The 22,628-nt window shown below is 49.2% G+C and overlaps 1 protein-coding gene across 4 annotated transcripts; it reads left to right on the plus strand.

Annotated features, from left to right (window-relative positions):
• The first annotated feature begins 7,941 nt into the window (after window positions 1-7,941).
• DHRS7B (dehydrogenase/reductase 7B) lies at window positions 7,942-22,272 on the plus strand. Of its 4 annotated transcripts, XM_086472908.1 has the most exons (7): window positions 7,942-7,997; window positions 15,419-15,594; window positions 17,171-17,286; window positions 17,977-18,187; window positions 18,877-18,969; window positions 20,364-20,516; window positions 20,867-22,272. In XM_086472908.1, exons 1-7 carry the CDS (start codon window positions 7,942-7,944, stop codon window positions 21,070-21,072), a joined length of 1,011 nt encoding a protein of 336 aa, XP_086329034.1. In that variant the 3' UTR covers window positions 21,073-22,272. The 4 variants fall into 4 exon arrangements, with proteins under 4 accessions (XP_086329034.1, XP_009948470.2, XP_086329036.1 ...); XM_009950168.2 differs by lacking the exon at window positions 7,942-7,997 and having other exon boundaries at window positions 15,069-15,594; window positions 17,171-17,292; XM_086472910.1 differs by lacking the exon at window positions 7,942-7,997 and having other exon boundaries at window positions 15,069-15,594; window positions 17,183-17,292.
• Window positions 22,273-22,628: the final 356 nt, after the last annotated feature.

Below are 22,628 nucleotides of genomic sequence, written 5' to 3' on the forward strand. Positions count from 1 at the left end.
ATAGGGCATATTTGTACTGATCATGCCCAGCGTTATCTTGGGAGTTACCTGCGGGAACTGTAAGCTAAAGGGAGTCCCCGTTAGGGATCTGGGGAGGTAAACACGCCAGGCACCTATGCTGGAAGAAACAGAGGCTAAGAAGACACTGTCAGGCACTAAAATACTAAAATCATTATGATTCAGAACTGACAATCCCCTGGCATTCACATCTCTCAAGAGTTACTGGTTTGGAATAGCTGAAAGCTCAAACTTGAGGGCGTAGCAGGTACCTGTAGGGGTAACCCTTTTCTTACCTGGTTCCTTGGCTCACTCCTGTGTCGCTGCCGCAACTTACAGCTCCTGCAGTGTTGCTGGTTCAAGTCTTTGCAGACCTGCAGTGTAAGCCAAATCACTGAAACAGCTGAGTTAAGAAAAAAGGGCAACAACGATACACACACAAAAAAACGAAAGGAGACGGGCAGATAAGCAGGCTTTGCTGCTGAGTAAAAGGCAAGTGGAATGGCACCCAGATTTTACTTCTCAAGGTTGTCTCTGAGGTTGTTTTATTTTGTATTAAACAAAATCTTGGGCTCTGCAGTGAATTTCTGCAGCCAGAGATTATTCTTGTCAAATCCAGTGACGACAGAGTATGTGGGTTTCTAGTTAACGCTATCTAAAATTTGAGATAGGAATGCACACTTCATAAAATCTTGCTACTAGCTCAGTCTTCCAAGTAAAATAGATGAGAGATGGCATCAAACCCCCTAGGGCTTATGCTTGCAAAATCCCCACCAAGTTAGCTGCATAGCTAACAATTTGGGAGTTTTACGTGGCTTGCAATTTGGGAGTTTTACTCCCAGCATGTATTCAGAACGCCACTGAAGGTGGGACTCGAGGGGAGGGCTGCCAGCCCATACTGGGACTATTTATGATATTACTATTTCCAGCTTCTTCCTGTCTTTCAGCTGGAGATCATTACTGTTGAAGCAGAGGCTGCAAAATGAGTGGCGTATCTTCTCCGTGGCCACCACAGCTCAGTGCTTGGAATAGTAACGCAACCTGAAATAGTCGGTGGTTTAGATTAATACGCTGGGCTGGGAATGGTGACGCCCGGTCCAGGCTGCCACGCCAGGTAGTGGGCAGAGACCTCTGACAGCGGGCTGGGGCAGCGACATCGACAATCGGGCTGCCTGAAACGGTTAGAGCTCTTTGGGAGCCACCGTTAGTATCACAACTACTGCAGATCAAGATACACGATTCCTAGTTCCTACTAGGCCAAGCTGCCATGTAGAGTTATGAAAACGGGAGGCTATAATAGAGCAGGAATCCTGAAAGTTGCCCTTTGACTAAATATTTTTACCACTGGACAGGGGTTGGGCAGGGAGGGACCCCTGATTATGTTAACCCTGATTATAAAAAAACCCCCGATTATGTTAACACACAGTATATTAAAGGCATGATCCTAATATTGGGACACTGATAAGAAACCAGGATAATTAACCCCCTTTGTTTAATAAACTCCCCCTAAAATATCTCCAAAAATGTATTCAGTAAAATTCTGTTCCTCCCTGCTCTGGTTGATTTTTTTTTTTTTTTTCATTAGTCCCTCGAGTGGTTGCTTAAGTCAGGTCTCACTGTAATTACATACCTCACAGCACTGCGGGGAGACTTAATTAAGAGAGTCACTGTAGGTGTGTTGTCAGACAGACACAGCCCAGTCCTGTTGGAGGAGGCACTAGGATCCAGCTGCAGTGGGCATGTTAAGGAAGACGACTGAAGTTTGCAGAGGGTTCTGAGCTCCTCCTGCAAAAAGCAGCACGGACACACCCAGCAGCCTTTATTCAAAGCCCCTCAACTCCATCATCAGGGAGTCTGTGGTTTTAAAAATCTCTCTGTACTCACCAGGAGACGCTCTGCCACACCGCAAGATTTCATATTCTTCCCCCCCCCCCAGCCCCCCCTCAAAAAGTGTGACTCACCAGTTTCAAACGGTGACATTTCATTCCCAAACTATTCCGGGAGCAGCTGGCTCCGTAACACATCGGGACATGGGGAAAAGGGAGGAGGGAGGGAAGAGCCAGATTGCAAAGTGAAAACCACTCATTCGCTCCCCCACACAGGTATGTTGCTTTTAAATTTCAGAACCACATAATTTGGGACATGCTGGCAAATTCCGTTGGAGGAAAACAGTAAACCAAGCACATTTCAGGGAAAAAAAAAAATAAAATCTGCACACGCCAGTGATGCAATTCCCTCTCAGCCAGGGGACTGGGAGGCTGGTTGGCTCTCCAGATCTAATAGATGTGAGGAAATGCCCTGTCCCCACTTTTCACTCTTCTTACAAGTTTGAACCCTGCAGTTCTGGGCTGCTCCTTCAAACAGTTTCTCTGTGATGCAGACCCAGGGTTTAGTCATCAGCAATCGCTTCACTAACGAGGAACAAATATATGTGCAGTGGGAAGATGACAACAGGGGAATGACAAAGAAATCACTGTCAGCTCCCAGTCCCGAGAGGAGTTTTGTGTCACACTGCAGTCCAGCATAGCTCGTGTCCCTGCTGGGGGGGACGTCCCTGCCATAAGCACAACATCCAGCACGTGAGGACGGGGCTGCTGCGGGCACCGGCCTTGTGGGCTTGTCAGCACGCACACGAAATCGCTGTCGTTGGTGCGGTGCCAGAGGCAGAAGCATAATCTCTCCTGGCCTCGGACTCCAAATCTGTGCACGGCTGATTGGCGTCATCGCAGCAACCCAGCCCCATTCATTAATGGTTGTAAAATTCCACGGGGAGGGAGCCGTAAGTGATGTCACCTCGCGGCCTCCCCCGGCGGGAGCGTCCGGCCGCACGTTCGCAGCGTGCGAGGCGGCCTGGCACGACGGCGCGGGCACGGCGGGCTGCAGGGCGCCCTGCGAGCGCACCAGGGGCGACAAACGGGCGAGAGCCTCCGGGTGGGTTCGGAGGAGCCCAGTACAGACTGGGGATGCTGGGGGCGGGCAGCTCCATTCGCCCTGCGCGGGCTCTCGGGGCTGCTGACAGCGCACCGCCACGCACCCTGCTGTGCCTCACGCTGGACGAGCTCAGAACCCATCCCCGTGCATGTCCTGCACGCACAGGAAATGTTTGATTACGATTTCATTCATCTCCTCGGCTGCCTTTACAAAAGGGAAGGCTGTTCTTGCGGCTTTCTCTGCCCAGCAGCAGCTCGGGACCTCGCAGTGGCAGATTCAAGCCTATTCCCACTCTTTACCTGGGTAAGCTTTAGGGAAATCCGTGCTCGTTCAAGGAAGAGGAGGCCGGCTCGCTGCTTGATACTGGCACGCAGCAGCAATGACCTTGGCTAGGTAACCAGCTCCTGAATACAAAGATGGATATAAAAGCAGCAATTCCCCTTTTTTTAAAAAAAAAAAAAACCCAATCAACCAATCTTCTGCTAAGGTAGGGAAAGGCAGTGGTTTGTTAAATAAATGCGTCTGTCAGAGCTGGATTTTTTTTTTTTTCCCAGCTTCCCTAAATGCCCTTCACCAGCAGAGAGGGGGAGGGGACCTGCTCTTTGAAGCCTTTTCCTTATGGGAATAGAAAACACGGAAAGAATTCAATTCGCTGCCACAGCCCAGCAGCACTGATACACGCTTCAAAAACCAAAGCCCAGAAGACAAGCTGGCTGGTGGGTGCGGGTGGCTTGGAGCCTGGATTACCACCCGATCGGCCTTGCTCAATATCCAGCATCGTTAAGTGTCCCCCGTAGTGTCAAAGCACAGAAAGAAGAGGGGAAGGAATGGAGACTGGGGAGGAAAAATTAGGAAATTCTGTGCAGAACACTGCCGTGATTCAAATCTTTGATCGAAAGCACCATCTAGTGAAGAAAAGGATCACTGCAGCTGGCATTGCTCGGGCAGCTGCATCAACGACAAACGGAATTTGACTTTGACCGCAGGTTTGCCTACTAAAAAAACCAACTATCACCATATGCACAGCCTGCGCCGCATCTGAGTGAACAAGAACATGTCTAAAAATTGCTCCCCTCTGTGTAAATATTTCTCCAGTGGAAATGTGTTTTCCTCCTCCCATCATCTCCCACCAGAGACTCTCAGCCACCCTGAAACCCGCAGGGAACAAGGCACCACAGGAAGAGAATGATTTCCATGTCAGAATTTGGGAGCTAAGGAAAAGAAAAGGTAAGTGACCGGTTCAAGGTCATGCAGGAAGCCAGAGGCAGATCCGGGAATAGAGATCAGCCACCCTGGACCCAGGGATGCCTGAACAATAGCACAGCCTCTCCCTCTGTTGTCATTTAACTCTTTCCTAACCCACCAAAAATCAGAAGAGGGGTAAGCTATACACTTCTCTGCACATGGGCCTGCTGCCTTACAGCTCTCGGGGGCCCAACCCTCAGACCTTACCTGCTTTTACCACTCTAAACCAAAGCAGGGAGAGATGGGGTTGGATATCCTGAGATCAGCAAAGCTGCAGGTAGGAGATATTTCTACACCCTGGGCCTGAGCTGTCCCCTCAGCAATTAAAGCAATGGAAACGGTACCTCCGCTTTGCCACGTCTCTATTTCTGTGTGTGACAAAACATCACTCTCCCCCCCCCCGGAGGCGTTCAACTCGTTAAAATGGTCGTGGGGTATGTTTGAGGATCTTTAGCTGCAGGATATTGCTCCCTCTTCCCCGGATTTTGGGTTAGCTGCAAAGATCAGGGATTTGCAGCACGACAATACATCAGAAATGCAGTCTCACTAAGGCTACGCTGTTTTCATACTGAGCTGGGAAATGCTGCAGTGCAGGGTCTGCAGAAGACAGTAACTATAACCAACTGGAACCAAACCTTATAGAAACTAACTCAAAAAAAAAGAAAAAAAAAGGCAGGTGGTGCAAAAACCTGTGAGTGCAGCAAACCGAACCTAGAGCGGAGAGAGGAGCTGAGAAACGAGAGACCAGGTGTCCACCAAGAGTTCTCTGAAAGGAGTTTGATGTCCTTGAGTCAGAGCCAAGTTCCAAACCGGACCTGTAACTGGTGCAAAACCCAAGACCATCTCCTTGGGTCCACTGCCTGGAAGGGACACAGACGACTGGTCTGCACGGAGCTGCAGGGGGGAAGGATGGAAAAGCCCCAAGAAGCCCTTCTTGCTCTGTTTTCCGCTGTAGGTCTCTGTTTCATCCCCCAACGCCCTGGTCTGGTTTTATTCACTCCTATAAACCCAATCTATGCACGCAGGGATGGGAGGAGGAGGGTCTGCACTCTTGCATCAGAGGCTGAGACAAGAAAATCTTTAATTGTGCCGTAGCCCTTTCAACATTTACGGTTTCCAGCCAAAGGCACTGTGAAATTGGGAGCTTTCAGCCAAACTAGTTCAAGAATGTTTTCCCTGGGGGAGGTTTTTGTTATCCTGCGGGGATTTCTGCACAGATCTTTGCCCTCAGGGAAAGCAACAAAAGCTTTTCTTAAGAGAGAAGCTACTTCTTATACTCCTTGAAAAAAGGTGACAAATAAGAGCCTGGAAGAACTAGAGCACAAAATTGTTGCCCTAGAGAATAGGGTTAAAAGGCTGTAGATCTGCATTCATTGATGCTTGCAGTAAAGCAGGTGCCACCAAACACAAGTGCAAATAGTTCCTTGAGTTTGGAGATTTTGCTTTTTCTCCTCAAAAAAAAGAGCTCCTACACTTCAGGAGGGCAGCGACAGAAGAGCAGGATGTTCGTCAAGGAAGTGTTGAAATGCTAAAAAGATTCCAGCCCTTTGCAGTTTTGGCCTGACACAGTAAGAAAGCAAAGCAAAGAGACTAACAGAAACAGCAGGCGTGGTTTCAGAAGACTACACCAACATTTACCAGTACGTTCTCCAAAACAAAAGTCCTCAATTCAGGATAGATTCTCCTCTAATGTTTCTGAGAACAAAGGCACATCCATGTCGACACAGGTCCAACGTGCAATGTGTGAATCAGCAGGTTTAAATCAAAGGTGAATTTGTTGCTAATTACACCAGGTTAACCTCAGAAAAGAGAATCCCAATCGAAGATACAAAGCCAAGCCCTAGTTCAATGAACTTCCTTCTCCAGTTGCAGCTCCAGTCTAACCCTTTGCTATATGACTCCCTGCTCCTACAGTCACTGCAGGGCACTGGGTTTCAAGCAACTCTGCCAGCACCTGCCAGCCTGGTGACAGACTATTCCCTGTTAAAATAAATAGGCTGGCAGAGACCAGGTAAATGACCCCAGGAGCTTGGACAGAGCTCTCGGGCAACTGCTGTCCCGTACGGAAGAGAACGCAGCTACAGCTCATCCTGCCCCGCTTTGGTGGGAAAGATGGTCTGAAATGGCTTTTTCCAGCGCTGATTTTCAGAGGACTGAGCTGACTAACAGCTTCCAGCAAGGTTGCCATGTCATAAATCACATTCTTCTATTTTTTTTGTTTTTCAGTATCATTTCTGTAAATAAAATTATTGTTTCCTTTCATTTTGCATTGGTCCTGAAACCAGAAAAGTACATTACCATCAGACCTTTCAGAAGTGATTTTTTAGGAAGATCTTGAATTGTTTTCTCCTTTTTCCTGAAATATCAATCCCTTACTAACGGCAAAGTCACTGAAATGCATTCACAGCTTCAGTGTATTTTCCTTACTAGAAGAGAGAGAACACTGTTATCATAAAATCTTAGGATAAAACCGTCTTTCAAACAGCTGTCACAAAAAGCCATCCTTTATCTCGCTGCTGCTCACAGGGAAAGACATTGGGGAAAAATATTTCCAACTGCCTCTGTAAATGTATCCTCAGCTCACACACAGCGCAACAAATAGGTGGAAAAGCTGCCTGTGCTGGGGTGAAGCCATGCACCCTTTCCTTCCTCAAGGGAAAAGCTCCTTACGCCACTGAGTCCCTTTGGATTTAGGGCTTTTGGGATCACTGGGGTTTCCAAAAGGAGTTTCCAAAGGCCTGGTCAGATTTGGGCTACAGCCTGGAAATGCTCTATTGCCCCTTATCAGTGCCATTCCCTCAAGGAGGAGATTTAAAGCTACAGAACCCGTAGCACATTCAGGCCCCATTTCAGCACAGACACACCGAAACGCTTCCATACCAACACCTTCATTGTCCCTCACAGCCACCCACTGCACACAGTCCCATCGCATGCAGTTTCTCCATCTTCAACCCTCACACCGAGATATCAAAGACGAGAACAGAATTTAGGTCACGGCAATCGGCAACGTGCACATCAAATAACGACCACTGCAAGTAGGAACCTTCTCATAAATCTTCCTGCCATTTTTATTCCATTACAAGCTTCATTTCCGACCCTCCTGCTCAAAAAACCTCTGTTGGTGTTTGGGACACAAACAAAGGTGAATCAAAGCTCGTCAGAGATCCTGTTTGGAGATCAAATTGGCAATGGCAGAAGACGCCCCTAAAACAAGCCACGGACACAGCCCCACCCAGCTTAGGAACAGCCTCATTTCTGTGTCTTGAATCTGACGGTAAAAGTTAGCCTGACCTGCAGGTGTTTGGTGAAGCCAAACTGCACCCACCTACCCATTCGTCCCCCTCCACCCATTTCTGGCCTTCCCTTGCCCAAGTGACAGCAACCTCGGGCACTCCCTGCCCGCTTCAGCAAACCCCACCGAGCAGCTCGGCCGGCGGCCGCCCTGGGAGGAGACACGGGATGAGCAGTACACGTACGGAGGGCTGGAGTCCCACGCTCACGGTGAAAAGCCTCGGCCGTAGCGCTGCGGCTGCGGAAGACGCGACCTCCCGAGGGCCGGCCAGACCCGCGGCAGGAGGCCGCAGACCCGCCCGGGGGAACCTCCGCGCCGGGAGTGCCGCTCCCCGGCCGGGCGGCATCTGCGGACGGACCGGCGAGGGCAGGCCGCCCTCCGCAATCTACTTCCGGTTCGCTGAGCGGAGGAGCTGCCTGTCATTGGGCGCCCTGCCGGAAAGCCCGCCTCTTCCCCCGCGGCGGCGCCTCAGGCGCATGCGCACCCCCTCACGGGCACTTCCGGCGGTGGCCATGGTGACGGCGGTAGCCAGGTAGGGCCCGGTGCCGCCCGCCGGCCTCCCCCTCCCCTCGGCCCCAGCCCCTCGGCCCCTGAGCTCCGCGGGGGGACCCCCGGGCTGCGGGTGCGGGCCTCGAGGGGTGGGAGTCGGGAAGATGGGGGAGAGGGCGGGCGAACGTGGCCTTGACCCGTGCGCGGGGGCCTCGGGGCTCTCACTGCCCCGTCACGGCGGTTAAATCCAGCCTGACGTGTAAATCGGGGCGGGGGGAGGCGTTCACCCAGCTCTCGTTTTCTCACTACGTTTTAGGTGAATTTTGATTGGATAAATGTCTGCAAAATACTTCCCCTGGCACAGCGAATGTTTTCGTTTTCCGATCGTGCCGCTTCGATTTGCCTTTCTTTGTGTCCCCCCCACCAACAGAGGCTTTTCGAGCGGGAGGGTTGGAAATGAAGCTTGTCGTTGAATCAAAGTGGCAGGAAGATTTACAAAAAGATGATTTCTCAAGTCCGGTGTGCTTTTTGGGTACTAGAAATATTTCCCCCCACACACCCTGTCCCAAGGGGCGAGGTGGTTGTTTTGCATAAAAATAAAGGCCAAACCAAGCAGGATGGAACGACTGCTGAAATAAACCGGAGGGTTTTCCTCGGTGTTGCTTCACGTCCTGCCTGGGAGATGGTGGCATGTTCAAACCGCAGTAGAAAAAGTTAATTCAAAATATGACAACTGATACTGACCCGCCCCTCAGCAAACCCCAAACACTTGTTCATAGCTCCCAGCTGTTGGCAGTGACACCCACCAGCCTCCTGCCCTGCCCGTCGGTCTGTGGCACCCTCTGCGGTACTCGTGATAACCCCAGTTTTGTTTGTCTTCTTTTTTTAAGAATTCAGCTGGGTTACTGTATTCCTTCTCCTGAGCCCGTCTCTCTTTTCTGTTTGCAATGGTTGTGCTGTAGTGAGGAGCTCTGTCCAGTTCCTGCATTCCTTCTCAGGAATTTCACTGGTTTCTGATGACCTCAGTGTATTTTTTTACATTATTTTCTGCTTATGAAGTTTGGAACGAAAGCTGATTACGTGAGCACATCAGTGCCCACCAGCATATCAGTGATTCAATTGTCTGAATTAATGTAATCCCTGTTTTTTCTGATTGGGTTCCAAATTAGTTCTTTGTAGTTTAACTTAACATTTATGGGGATCTTGTGCCTCAGAGAAATTGTCAGCAAACTTCCCAGTGGCTTATATTGAATCACTGATTTAACAGACAATGCTATAAGACTTTTTTTTCTAGCTTAGATGTCTGCAAGGTTGATTTCAGTCTCTTCCCAAAGCAGTTGTCCTGGTTGAAGCTAGAACAGAACCAACCCTCCGTTCAGTGGTTTTGCTTTCCAGCCGAGTCTCTTCTAAGTGACTCCATGTCTGAAGTGAACAGCCTGTTCTCCCAGGCAGCGCCTGCTCCTCGCGGTGACGGCACTGGGGGGTCACAGCCCCGGCCGAGGAACGGGGCGCAGAACGGCTCTGGCTGAGACTGGCTCCTGCAGAAACCGAGGTCACTGCGAACGCTTGTGCCCTACGTTGGGGCGCCCTAAGTAACAGGGGAGGAGCGGACAGGAGAGGTGACCCAAACCTGCCCAGCAAAGGATTCCATCCCATGTACCTCATCCTCAGCGTAAAGCTGAGGGATCTCAAGGGTTAAGCCCTCTTCTTCAGTGGAACACTGAAGAACACTTCCTCGGACACCGGAGGAGGAACTCTGTCCCTTCTTCTGCCTTCAGTCCTATCCCTGCATTCCTGAACCCACTTCCCATCTGCTGCTTAATCCAGCCCAGGACTTCCCCAGTGCCTGCCCTGCAGCACCAGTGGTGATGTCACCAGAGAGTTCCATATTGGTTTTGTATATATTTTATATCTATTTCATTATTTTCCTACTAATATAATCTTTTTATTGTTACTGTTTCATTAAAGCCACTGGAGCGTGTTTGTCCAACCCGTAACCCTTGTTCTCTTCCCCCTCCGGGACGGAGAGGGTTAACAGGGAGCATCTGTCCTTCCTCAGTGGCCAGCCCAGCCCTACTGGTGACAGCAGCTGGGTCATTAAAACTGTTTAGCTGATAGAAAATGCAGTAATGCTCACTTTTCTCCCTGTCAGACATGGCTTGTTAAAGGATTTAGTGGATTTGGTCTGCCCATTTCCCCAGTAAATACTGGGTTTTGATGCAGAGTGTGATGAGAAACTCATCTGTCCGTTCAGTTGTGCCCAAAGTTCTCAAGAATCCTCAGGGAAGGAATTGAAAGTCTGTTTTCTTTTAATTAGCATGATATACCCATTTAAGAGTGTGCACTGTAACATCAGCCTATGCCCAAAACCAACCACAGTGCTAGAGAACTGCAACGGATTCACAAGTTGCCTTCCCCCCCCCCCAATCTCAAGCGTGGAAGGACTAGGATTGGTCTTTATGGATGCTCTGGGTTCAATACTAGAAATAACCAGAGGGTCGTCCTAAGTTTTGTGTCATTTTGAATTCAGCTCTGGCTTTTCAATCTGGGGGTTAAGTTACCCCGACATTGGAAAGGTCACGGCCCGTATTCCCGAGGTTTGTTTTTAGAGGCAGTCCTTGGCTGTGCTAGCATTGGGCACAGTGCATTTGCTTGGACTGCTGCCATTTCCAAATTTAAGTCAGGTCTGTCCTGTTAAAAGACCAGAGGGAGACACCATCTCACAGAGTCACTGGCAAGTGAGTTCTTTTCCAAGGTAGGATATTGTGCTTTCTTCAGACTAAAGTCGGTCGCTAATCAAGCTTCGAGCCGCTGTGCTTCTGGACAAGGGCTTCCTTAGGAGGAAATGATTTTTTTTCCTTCCTTTTATCCCCCCACCTTTTAAATGACACCTTTTGATTTCTGAAAATAGCCTCCCAGTTGCTGCCATTTGTCATGGAAAGGACAATGTGATTCTAGGTGGCTGAAGCTAAAGGAGAATAGGTGTTGTTTAGGGAAACTCAGGGGTTTAGTTTCCTTTAGGACTTGCCTTTAGTGCACTCTTGACCTTATTAACTAAGAGCCTTGTTCCTTCGGAAATCATTGTCCTGCCTTTTACAGGATAACATCCAGGGCTTGGTTTAAGGGGAAAGTTGTGGGTTTTTTTTAACTGGATGTATGTGATTTATTTTATGGTAAGCCTTTCAAAAAGTTTCCGGTCATCACCTGTATTTGCTTACCTTATTGGTGGTGTTATTTCTGCTCGCTAATAACTGCATGTTCCAATTCTGCCTTTTGGGAAGGAGAACCGAGAATTTCAGGACTTTATTCGAACCAAATCTGCGCAGCGGCTCCTGCCGATCACCTGGTGTCATAAACATTATCTGTCAAGAATTAATAACAGGTTTTTTCAGCATGAATACCCAAATGTTTGAACAAAGGTGACAGTGGGGTCTCAGACCTTCGAGCAAGAGCTCTGAGGATATCCAGTTCATCTCGAATGAGGTGTGGAAACCCATGTGTGTCCCCCCCCTCCCCCATGTTTTTAATGTAGCGTGGCATTATCTGCCCTGGGATGTCTTTAGCTGCTTCAAAGTGTTATCTATTTTAAGTTGGGTTTTGTGCTTTTTATCTTCTCCTCCTAGCCTTCGTCTTGCAACTTAGCGTTTTCGTTGATGGCAATCAAGTCTTTTTTTATCTACGATCTTTCTCATTCTCCTTCAGATTGCAGCAGTTTTCTCCTCTGGCTTTTGCAGCAAATAACCCTAATACTGAACAGACTAGAACTTCTCCTTCAGGTTGCAGCAATTCTTTCCTTTGGTCTTTCCACCAGATAACCCTGAAAACCGAACAGAACGTAACTGCCACCCTGCTTGTGTCAGTAGCCTGGCAGTGGGCTCCGTGTGGATGACCCACAGTATGTTCAACAACATCCAGATGGGTATTGTTGAACATACTGCAGTGTGGCTCGATGGCTTGAGCTGATTTCCAGTTTCTCTTGATCCACTGATATTTATTTCATCCATCACTGTTTTCAGCCTGTTCACTAAAATGAGGACTCAGGGGGTTGTGGTATAAGCTAATCTATGAAATCAAAGCAAAACTTGTTGCTGTAGGTCTAGAGCGCGACAGAAATTCTTTCTTCTTTCCAAAATAATGTAGTTCAGCTGGGTTGTCCTCTTTCTCAAGTCTGACTGAACTGAGATTTTCTTTGTTCTGGGGCTCTTTTTAAGGGGCCATTTGAGTTCCTTCCTTGGAAGAAGGTACTGCAACTGTGGGCCCTCATAAAAAAGGATCTACATCTCTGGTCAGCTGGTCCTGCTCTCTCTTGGTCCCCTCCTTCATCCATCTTTCTCTTCCCATCCTGTGGGCATGACTCCCATCCCCATATATCAAGAGGGGAATACCTGTTCATTCAAACTCTAGCCTGGAAGCTGCAAAAGTGGGTTGTTGCTGCGTCCTTAGGGCAGAGATTGGGTCCTTTGCCCAGTTCCTGTATATAATGTGGCTGAGGGGGAGGTGAGGGAGAACAAGAAAAACCATAAAAGGCTAGGAAAGATTTTTCAAATGAAAAAGGATTAAAGGCAGACCTTCTTCGTTTAGAAAGTAGACAAATAAGTGATATGATTAAGGAATAAGTTAAGGAGGCGTAACTGGTTCATATTGATGAGCAATGGATGCTACCTGACCAAAACGCAGTTAGCTTTTAGCTGGTAGGCTCGGGGGCTCTTTTCCACCAGTCCCTGTGGCACAGAGTTCAGTCCTCGCAAAGTCAACCTTTATTTTTGCCAAAGAACGCGAAAGAACCGTGCTGTAACCCAACATGGGACTCCCTCCCATCTCCTAGAGTCGTTTATTTAGAAAAGGTGTCGGAAAAGCCCCCTCTTCCCAGTTACCTTTTCATCTGCTTTACACCATCATCTGCATTTTACTGAAATCAGAAGCAAAGCTGGTCAGGGCCAGAGTTTTAAAATGCCTCAGCTTCAGCATGGGCTCGCAAAGGAAGTGCCACTCCGCCTGTCAGCTCCCACTTTGGAAATAATGAAGGGTCCTAAACGGGAGCTGAGGATTTTTGATTCCAAAATGTCCTGTAAGCCACGCTGCTCGATGTCAGCACAGCACCTGTTGTCCCTGCCCACATCTTGTTTTCTGAATCTCAAGAGACCTTTAAGAGCACAAAAAAGGGCCAACATAAAGAGGGCAGCTGCTCTAAATGACTAGCGGCACACGAACCAGTAAGGAGAACCTTCTTCTCATCCAGCCTAAAGAAGGCCAGTGGCCTTGTGTCTGAACAGCTCTTTCCCAGGATTATTTTAGGGGCGACACGCACTCTTCAATCCAGTCTGCCGGTAAATCAGTACAAAATACACCCTCGGTGTGCGCTCAGCACAGAGGTGGAGGAATAAGGGAGACCTTCTAGCGGCCCTCCAGCACTTAAAGGGAGCCTACAGGAAAGATGGGGAGGGACTCCTTATCGGGGAGTGTGGTGATGGGACGAGGGGGTAATGGTTTCAAACTGAAAGAGGGGAGATGATTGAGATTAGGTATTAGGAACAAATTCTTCCCCATGAGGGCGATGAGGCCCTGGCACAGGCTGCCCAGAGAAGCTGTGGCTGCCCCCTCCCTGGCAGCGCTCAAGGTCAGGCTGGATGGGGCTTGGAGGAACCTGCTCTAGTGGGAGGTGGCCCTGCCCATGGCAGGGGGTTGGCACTAGATGGTCTTCAAGGTCCCTTCCAACCCAAACCAGTTTGTGATTCTGTGATAAGACGATGCTGGTCCGAGCAGCTGGGTGCTGTGCTCGGGCACTGCTTTGCACCGGGATGAGTTTAATCCTTCTCTTGGGTTTCTGAGTTCCCACTTTGGGCATATTCCCTGTGCCTGGGGGAGCTTGTGGCCTGGGTGTCAGCCTGCATTACGCACAGCGTATTACACCGTGAAGTACTCTGTAGATACATGAGTTAGCTCAGGAATGGGAAGGTCCGTTGTGCCTTGAGAAGGCTGTACTGACTTGATGGGTTTATTTTTAGACCTTGTCAAGCTTATTTAGCTATCTTTATGTGTTACTTTACTGTCTTCTAGCTATAGCTCCAGAAATCCTTACTTGATACAGTTCACTATGGGTTCAGCAAGCTAGTCTGTTCACTGACCAGCTATTTGAGGAATTCTGTCCAAGCCCTCCATGGAAATCAGGAAGAGCCTGGCATTTTCCACATGAGCTCTGTTCCACGGCATGGAGAGCCTCTGTCATTCCTTCAGCTCCACACAAGTTCAGTCCTAATTAATGACACTGAGTTCTGGCTTAGCATTATCAGTTACCTCTTGTTTTCTGCTTCTCATGCTGTCCTTTTGTCTGAAGTAGAGTATGAGTTGTGGGCCCAGACCTTTCTAGTATCTTCCTGGTAAAGACCTATCTTGCGGGTCAAACTGCAAGAGTTCAAACTCTACCTGCAGAACAGGGAAGATTTACTAATATTTGGGTTTGACTTTATGTGTGACTCAAAAGTTAGATAGGTTCTGGGAAGGGGTTGTAAGTGACTGTACTGTGACACCAAGCATAAAAGCTTGGGGGTATATAAGTGGGAAAATTAGTGACCTTTTTTACAGCAGAAGTATCACTTACACTTTGGCCATGTAGTAAGTTGTAACAGAAACTACTCCCTTGAAGGCAGTGGCTTAGCAAGGAGAGTAGGGCTATGTGTTGGTATCAGAATCCAATTCCAGGATGAGCTAGGTCTCGTAGATACCTTTAGCTTGGGTTTCATTCACAGGTTTAATTTCAGTATATTAGAACACAGGTTCATGCTGCTAAACTGCACAATTAACACTGGCATAAAAGTGAAGAGTGTGGATGGAGGCTTTAGCCCACTAGATTGGACAGGTGGTTCATTTAAATCAGATAACTTGTCTCTGCTAACAGGTGGTGAAAGACACTGGAGCTGGAAGCACAGATTTCACTGCATCAAGCAAAGAGAGTACTCAGAAAGAAAACTTACTCTGAGCCTCCAGAAGACAGACTGGCTTATATCCCTCTGGGATAATACACAGTAACTGGTCTCTGGCACATAGATACTGTGGTACTGGCTGTTCTAGAGAAATCTAAGAGGTTTTATTACAATCAGAAGAATGCAGAGACATATCCCAGCCCTGAGGAGCTCCCAATCGAAATACACTTTGTACAAGAGAGCAAATCTAGGGCAAAGTGTGGGAACAGCATCTCTGAACCCGTTTGTTACGTGACAGCTGACAACCTCCAACGCCAGATGTCCTGCTGGGATGTTCACATTAGCAGTTAAATGCTTAAAATTGGGTACTGCTGTAAACTTTTGAAAGTCTAAATGAAGGGATAAGCAAATCTGTTGAAGATACCTCTGTATGGGATTCGGTTTATTGGTGGTCTAAGGCAGGGTTAGGAAAAAGGACTTGCCTAGTTTTTAAGCCTCTGCTTCTTTTCTTGATGGTCTGTTTCCTTTCATCTCGTGGCTCTAGGAAGACCATTCAGAAAGGAAAACTCATGGATTTCACAAGCACGGTCATCATCCCGCTGCTTTTTGGCAGCTTGGGGATCTTCGCCCTTTTTCGGCTACTGCAGTGGATGCGGATGCGAGCCTACCTCCAGGAAGCAGTGGTCGTGATCACAGGGGCTTCCTCCGGCCTGGGCAAAGGTGGGTGCTGAAGGGAGGGCACCAAAGGCAGGACAAGCAGCAGGTTGTGGAAGGGGCAGCAGTGATGAGCAGAACGTTCCCGTTGCTCTGAATTTTGAGAGACGTAATTTGCACAGTCCTATCGGGTATTACTACAGCCAGTGCAAGTTTGGGTGCAAGGAAGTCTCAGAATTTGTTAAGGAAAATTGTAATCATCCTGTATAAGCTGGAGCTCATCAAAGCAAGGAACAAGTTATGCCGTTCTTGTGCTGTCAGGGGTCTTGTCTCTAAATCCTGAAAAAGCCAGGAAATCAAATTGTTTCTCTACAACTTCCTTGAACTGGTGTTCTGCATTCACGTTTGTTTTATTTCCAGATACTCTGCCATACTTTCTGCTCCTTCTCCCTGCCCCTCACCCTCAAATTAAGTTACCTTTTCTCTTGTGGCACAAATCCATCCATTCTCAATTGAAACCCCTGGCAGTATTAACACCAGTGAGTCTTTTTTTCTAATTAAAAACATGGTGGTTTTTTTTTTTCCAAATCAAATTTATTCTTTGTTTGAGTGGATACATTCTCTAATTCTGCTTTCTATAATTGCTTTAAAAGCTTCTTGAAGAGAAGGCAAAGTGCTCTCTGCTATCGAGGCCCTTCATTAGGATGAGTGCAGTTGTAGAACAAATAACGCTTAAATTGATGCTGTCTTTGCATGTGAGTTTGTCCTTAAGGACGGGGTGTTCAGTAACCCAGTGGCCAAAGGAGATTAAATGGTCCTCTCTGCCTGTCACAACCAAAGAATTTGTATTTCACATCAAGAGGAGACAGAACTGGTATCTCAGGAGAGACCCTCCAGCCGTGACAGGCAGATGACGCGCTGCGTGTTGTTGGGTGTCTCTGTCTGCACCACGGTACAGTGAAGTTTCCCTGATTGACTCATTGCCAAGGTCTCAGACCATTCCCCTCACTCCCAGTTACTATTACCCAAGAGCACCTCTAATTGCTGCGTGTTCTTAAACACCCTTTGTAACCATCCACTGTCATCTCCTGCACAAATGAGTGTTTGTCTCACCGGGTCACAGAGGGACAGGGTAGAAGAAGCAGCGATTCCCTCAGCAGCTGGTAGCACAGACAGGGAGACAACAGCATGGCATCCCTTCTTCAGCCTTTTCCTGATGAAGCCATTAGCTCCAAGGCTTCCAAAACCCTTGGAAGCGTTCACTAAAACTGAAACTCCTCAGACCAGGCCCCGCTGCATTAGATGACGTACACAGGGTAACCGTAGCCCCTCTTAAGAAGAGCATATAGTCCAAAACTGAGGGGCAGAGGCAAATTCGACCAGCTGATGGGGGAGGATGCGTAAACAGCACAATAACTGCATAACCAGCACAGTAACTGAGCACACCAGCTGCCTCACCGCTGTCACGTGTCTGTCAAAGTCGCAGGAAAATGGCATCTTGCTGCGACTTCGCTGTAAATCAGCCCATCACTCGGGATCATAAAGCCACCTCAGGCCCTTGCCAGCCCAAAGAAGTTGTAGCATATCACCAGTCTCCGTCATTCAAATGTCTGCTTTTCTCTCTTCCGTGCTTCCTCCAAAGAATGTGCAAAAGCCTTCCACGCAGCTGGCTGCAAGCTGGTGCTCTGTGGCAGAGACAGCGAGAAACTCAAAGATCTGGCGGAGCAGCTTTCTACCGTCACCAATCACCGAAAGAACGTAAGTGTGGGAGAAGGAGAGGCTTGTTGTCTCGCGTGGCTGGGATTTCTGTTCACTGAAATTGCTCGTGGGTTGTTCTGTTGAGCCATAGGAAAAATGCAACTCTGTGGTTAGGGATAGATACTGCTGTAGGAGTACACGGAGCTAACGTGTCACACCTTGTAAAAACCCTACGAAAATAATGCCCCTGAAAGACTCCTTGCCTTGTAATGGAAGTGAAAGCATGCGAGTGCAGAGTGCCCAGACCCCTTGCATCTTGTCACAAACTGAATCTGGAAAAGTGACTTTCCTTCCTAAAAGTGGCTTTTATTTTTGGTGTCTAGTTCTGCTGACAGTGGCTAAGAAAGGCATTGCTGGCTTCTGTAGAAGACACATCGGTTAAGCTTTTGACTTCTTCAGATGCTTTTTCATTAATAAGACAGTAGGAAACTTTAGTACTTGAGGAAGAGCTCCCTTGCCCCTTTCCTAGGCTCTGGGATAAGGAACAGGCTACCGGAGCAGAGAAAGACAAGAGCACAACCTGCCTCTGTCATGTCTTCCCACCGCATGGCACTGCTGCGCTGCAAAGGCAGGAGGTTTGGAGGGCTCTGCCTGTGCTTCCAGAGCTGGGACATCCCATCATGAGCGTGAACATACAGCACATTGAGCACGGCCCGAACTGGCCTTTTGCTAACTTGTGTTTGTTCACAGACACACAAACCTCACACTGTGGTATTTGACCTCTCGGACACTAAAGCTGTCCTTAATGCTGCTGAAGAGATCCTGAAGTACTTGGGCCACGTGGACATACTGATCAACAACGCAGGCATCAGTTACCGAGGCACAATTGTGGACACAGGACTGGATGTGGATAAGAAAGTGATGGAAACAAATTATTTCGGTCCTATAGCCCTCACCAAAGGTACCCGTGATCCACATTACAGGGGGACAAGGGATTTGGCCGATAGCTTCTGCAGGCCAACACAACCAAGCACAGCTTAACCTCTGTTTGTAACGCGTTTGGCACGGTACAGCATGAGAGGGGAGGAAGGTTTTGTTTCCTGGGCAGGCCTACGGGAGATGCTTGGGCACGACTGCATGGGAAGTACCTGATTAGAGATGCCATCTTGTTCAAAACACATCCTGACTCTAGGCTGGCAGGAACTGATGAAGAGCGATGTGGTTAGCCTGTCTGCTCTGATAAAGCGCTCAAGGACACAGGATGGGCTCTAGGTGAAGCTGTAGCTGTCCTAGGAAGCCTCTTTGGGTTACCCAGAAAGTTCAGCCTGGAGGGTGTCAGCTGCAGGAAATGGGAAGATGCACGGGTGACAGAAAAAAAAAGCAGGTCCTGCTGACCATGCCCGTGGGAGCTCATAGCCACTGTACCAGCTTTTGGGCAGCCTCGCTGGCACGAGGAGTCTCCCCGTAGGTGGATGTTCCAGCCAGCCTGGAGCTTCAGTCAGAGGCATCCTAAGCACTCTCCCTCGCCCAACCCCTTCACTGAATCTAGTAATTCGCTTGGGCACCTCTGAATGCTCTGAAAGCCCTGATTCTTGACAGCAGTGATGGCAGGATTCTTCATCTGAATGGGTCTTTTCTGTCTTTTGCTAGCACTTCTACCCTCCATGATCAAGAGGAGACAAGGCCACATTGTGGCCATCAGCAGTGTTCAAGGCAAAATAAGCATTCCTTTCAGATCTGCGTGTAAGTACCGCCGGGGAAGACATATTTGGGGCACCACACTGAATGAACGCTTGGCTACCGCTTCCGTGGGGAGCTCTCCGTAGAGCTGGCGGCAGGCAGGGAGGGCAGAGCTGTGCCTCGTTCTCAGCGTGGTCACAAAGCGCTGACAGCTGCTGAGGAAGGCGCTCTCAAATGCAAAATCATAGCCCTGTCCTGAAGTTGTTAAGGGATGGGGAAGGAGAGTGTGTTTCCAGTGTCTTGAAAACAGCTGGATATTCCTATCTTCACACTTGAAAGTCCCTATTAACTTTCTGATTCATTCCATAATTTTCTTGCGCTTTATCCTTGCTGTTTGCCTGGTTAATCTCTAAGAAAATAGGAACTTTTTGGTTTAGTAAGTTATGAAGTGCCATAGTACAACCAATGCCAAAATAAAAGCCTAAACAATTCTCTTGATCCAGCAAACTCTTCAGGCTAAATGAGTTATGACAAGAGTATTGGTGAGATTACTGGAAAAAGCTTTATAGAAGATGGAGGGACTAAAAGGAGAGCGTTTGCCATAGAGGCATCTGTAAATCACTGAAAACAAACATAAAAATGGGAAAGTACAGTGGTGATGGCCCGAGAGCGGTAGGGCATGATGCTGAGTGAAGGAGCCAGGAACATCTGGGCTACCTGATCTTGCAGATGTGGGTACGACTGCACCAACAAGGGTGTTCTGAAGAGCAGAGCCGTGAGGGCTGGCAGCGTGGAGCTCAGCTCTTGCCCAGGTCCTCAGACGGGGTCTGTGGCCTGTGCTGAGCTCTGTGCTGTGGTGACAGCAGCCGTGGTGGCGGTGACCAAGTGCACTTGGAAAGGGAGCGAGCAGGAGCCGCTCGGCTCTTGAACAGGGGCGATCCTGCCCTAGGCCACACGTCTCTACCCCTGTGTGCTCGTGTGATCAGGTGTTGGCTTGGGTGCAGCCGGGCTCTGAGCCCGCCCTGCAGGTCCGTAACGCTCAGCGCAGCGGGGCGCTCGGCAGCAGCAGCTCTGCCCCCCTGCGCTGGCATCGCGCTCCCCCAGCCCCAGCCTGTCTTACCAAACGCTTCCCAAGCCAGGCTGCGCGTCTCCTTTGTCCCGAGCGGGAGGCAGCTCGGGTTCGCTCCGTAGTGCTTTGGCATGGCGGTGATGTTAAGCTCAGGATCTCAGCCAGTTTCCACCTTGAGTGTTGACGTTTTGCCTTCCTAAATTGCCTCTCACTCCCACTACCTGTTGCTGCCATTCCCTAAAAAACCTCAAACCTAGAAGTCGGAGAACAGCTACTGGGTTCTTGCTGAGGAGTGGCTGCGCTGCAGTGAAAACCCCATTCAGGGGCGTGACTCCTCCTTCGGCCCTGCTCCTTCTCCTTCGTGCATAGTCCTTTCCCTGTTTTTCAGATGCTGCCTCTAAGCACGCTACCCAGGCCTTCTTCGATTGTCTGCGAGCAGAGGTGGAGCAGTATGACATCGATGTGACGGTTGTGAGCCCCGGATACATTCAGACAAACCTCTCTCTCAACGCTGTGACAGCAGATGGATCTCGCTATGGAGGTGAGATAGGACTTTGCACCCTGTATCTCAAGTATCTCCGCCTGACCGAGTTACTCCAAAGTGTGCTTGCAACATACGGCCTCTGGTGGGGACACAGGTTAGCCCTGAGGTATCCAAAGACAACTTTGGATGCAGGTAGGGGCAGTAACCCCCAAAATTTCGCCTTCTTAGACAGCAACTACAGACTTCTAGCCCAACCATGAATTATACCTGCCCGTGCTCCCACACATAAGTGGTGTAAAAACCAAAACCGTACGAGCAGCCACAGTTAGACCAGGCGTTCCTAGGAGGGGTACCTAAGTGGGGGCTTACCTGCTGGCGTCGGTGCTCACTCGGCTTTCCTTTGGCAGTTATGGACAAGAACACCGCCGAGGGACAGACAGCCGCAGAGGTCGCTCAGGTGGTTCTCAGTGCAGTGGGGCAGAAGAAGAAGGAGGTACTTGTAGCTGGCCTAACACCCTCCCTGGCTGTCTACCTGCGAAACCTTTGCCCCAGGCTCTTCTTCACCTTAATGGCAACTAGAGCAAAAAAGGAGAGAAAAGAAAAGGACTCTTAGAGCTCAGCTCATCGAGCAGGAACTGTAGGGAGAGGCAAACCCCCTGCAGTTTGGCTGGGGCATCAGTGGAGGTGCTCCTGCAGGAAAAACCTCAAAATGCTGCAGTTTACCATTGCATGGAGAGCAGGAAGCGGTTTCCCCCCCATCAGGGCAGGCCCACTCGCCGGAGGACAGCACCTAAACCCTGAAGAAGGGTGCTTGGACAAAGGGGAGGAGCTGAGGCTGTGGGGAAGGGTAACTCCAGGGAACACCCTTGGCAGCAGGGGAGGCTCGTGTGCTGGAGGACCTCACCTCACTCCAGGCATGCTCAGCTTTACCGGCCTCTGACAAATAAACCCCGCCTGTTTTGCCTTCACACAAGCAGATCTTGGCCTTCCTCACCCCATGGCCCCTGGGAAATACAGCTCTGGTGATCTGTGTCTCCTTCCCACTCCTTCCAGTCTGATCTAGAACACGTTGCTTGAAGTGAGAAGCTTCACGGGGCCTCTGTTCACACGCCAAATCGGCTGATGGGTTAAGCTAAAGCCCAGTGCCACTTTTAAAGAAGTAACTGATGTAAAATTGAAGTTTCATTTGGCAGTTATTTTATCTGAACCATGCCTTACTGGTGTACAGGGACACGGAACTCTGCACTCCCCGACAACCCCAGCACAAGTTAAGGCAGGGGAAGCCCTGAACAGCCCAGCGAGGTGCACTTCTAGGCGCCTCGTCCACCTCAGGCCTAGAGCACGAGTAGGTGCGATTCTGTAGGTGCCAGGCAGAGTCTCCTGGCAAGCAGAGTCTGGGTGTGCAGGGTGGACAGCATAGGAGGCAGCCCCTTAGTTCTCATCTGTTTTAAAGCAATCACAGATGCTAATTAGGATCACATCCAGCGGGGGAACAATACCTGCTCACGTATCACAGGCTTCAGGGAGTCTGACAGCCTGGGGGAGTGCCATGTTCTGCTGTTCACCCCTTCTCCTCACGAGGGATATCAGCACCTCTAGGAAAAAGGAGTGGCTGCACAGAGCTGCTTCAGTAAGGACAGAAATAATCATTTTTAAACTTAAAATTGAAATAAAGCCTACCAGTAGGAACCAAGGTCCAGTCCCCTGCTGCCACCTCCACCCACCTCCCAGCATTTTCCACGTGTACTGCCTTGCCTGTCCTGCCTGTGAGTGCACATCTGATGACAAATAAATTACATTGCTATGAAATGAATCCTTTTCTACTTCGGCTCCTCACAGAGGTAACATTAGAGGAAGGGAAAGCAGGAGGGGTTTGTTTTTCTTTGCTTCCATTCCTGCGAGGTGCTGTTGCACCAGCAGCAGTTGCAGAGCACGCTTCCTCCCAGCCCTCTCCACGTCCTTCGCTAGCTTACAGCGGACACAGCGCGACTCCCCACCGCAACAGTCACACTAAAACTCTGACCCAGGAGTGCAGGCTCAGCAGGACCTTCTCCTTCAAAAAGCCTTTTCTCGACCACTACAGATTTATAAGTGATTTCTGAGAATCCATCCCAGATGACGACCAGGATGGGGTCGATGATCACGGTGCTGCTGCTCAGTTCAGACAGC

Source organism: Leptosomus discolor, chromosome 14 (assembly GCF_034619465.1).
Source record: "Leptosomus discolor isolate bLepDis1 chromosome 14, bLepDis1.hap2, whole genome shotgun sequence".
In the NCBI taxonomy this organism is placed as follows: domain Eukaryota; kingdom Metazoa; phylum Chordata; class Aves; order Leptosomiformes; family Leptosomidae; genus Leptosomus; species Leptosomus discolor.

What these genes read in the sequence shown, in the direction of transcription:
- DHRS7B (XM_086472908.1), top strand. Translation starts at nt 7,942, where the DNA reads ATGCGCACCCCCTCACGGGCACTTCCGGCGGTGGCCATGGTGACGGCG. An exon ending in ATGGTGACGGCGGTAGCCAG is followed by an intron (nt 7,998 to 15,418) that starts GTAGGGCCCGGT and finishes TCGTGGCTCTAG; the next exon opens with GAAGACCATTCAGAAAGGAA. An exon ending in TCACCAATCACCGAAAGAAC is followed by an intron (nt 17,287 to 17,976) that starts GTAAGTGTGGGA and finishes GTTTGTTCACAG; the next exon opens with ACACACAAACCTCACACTGT.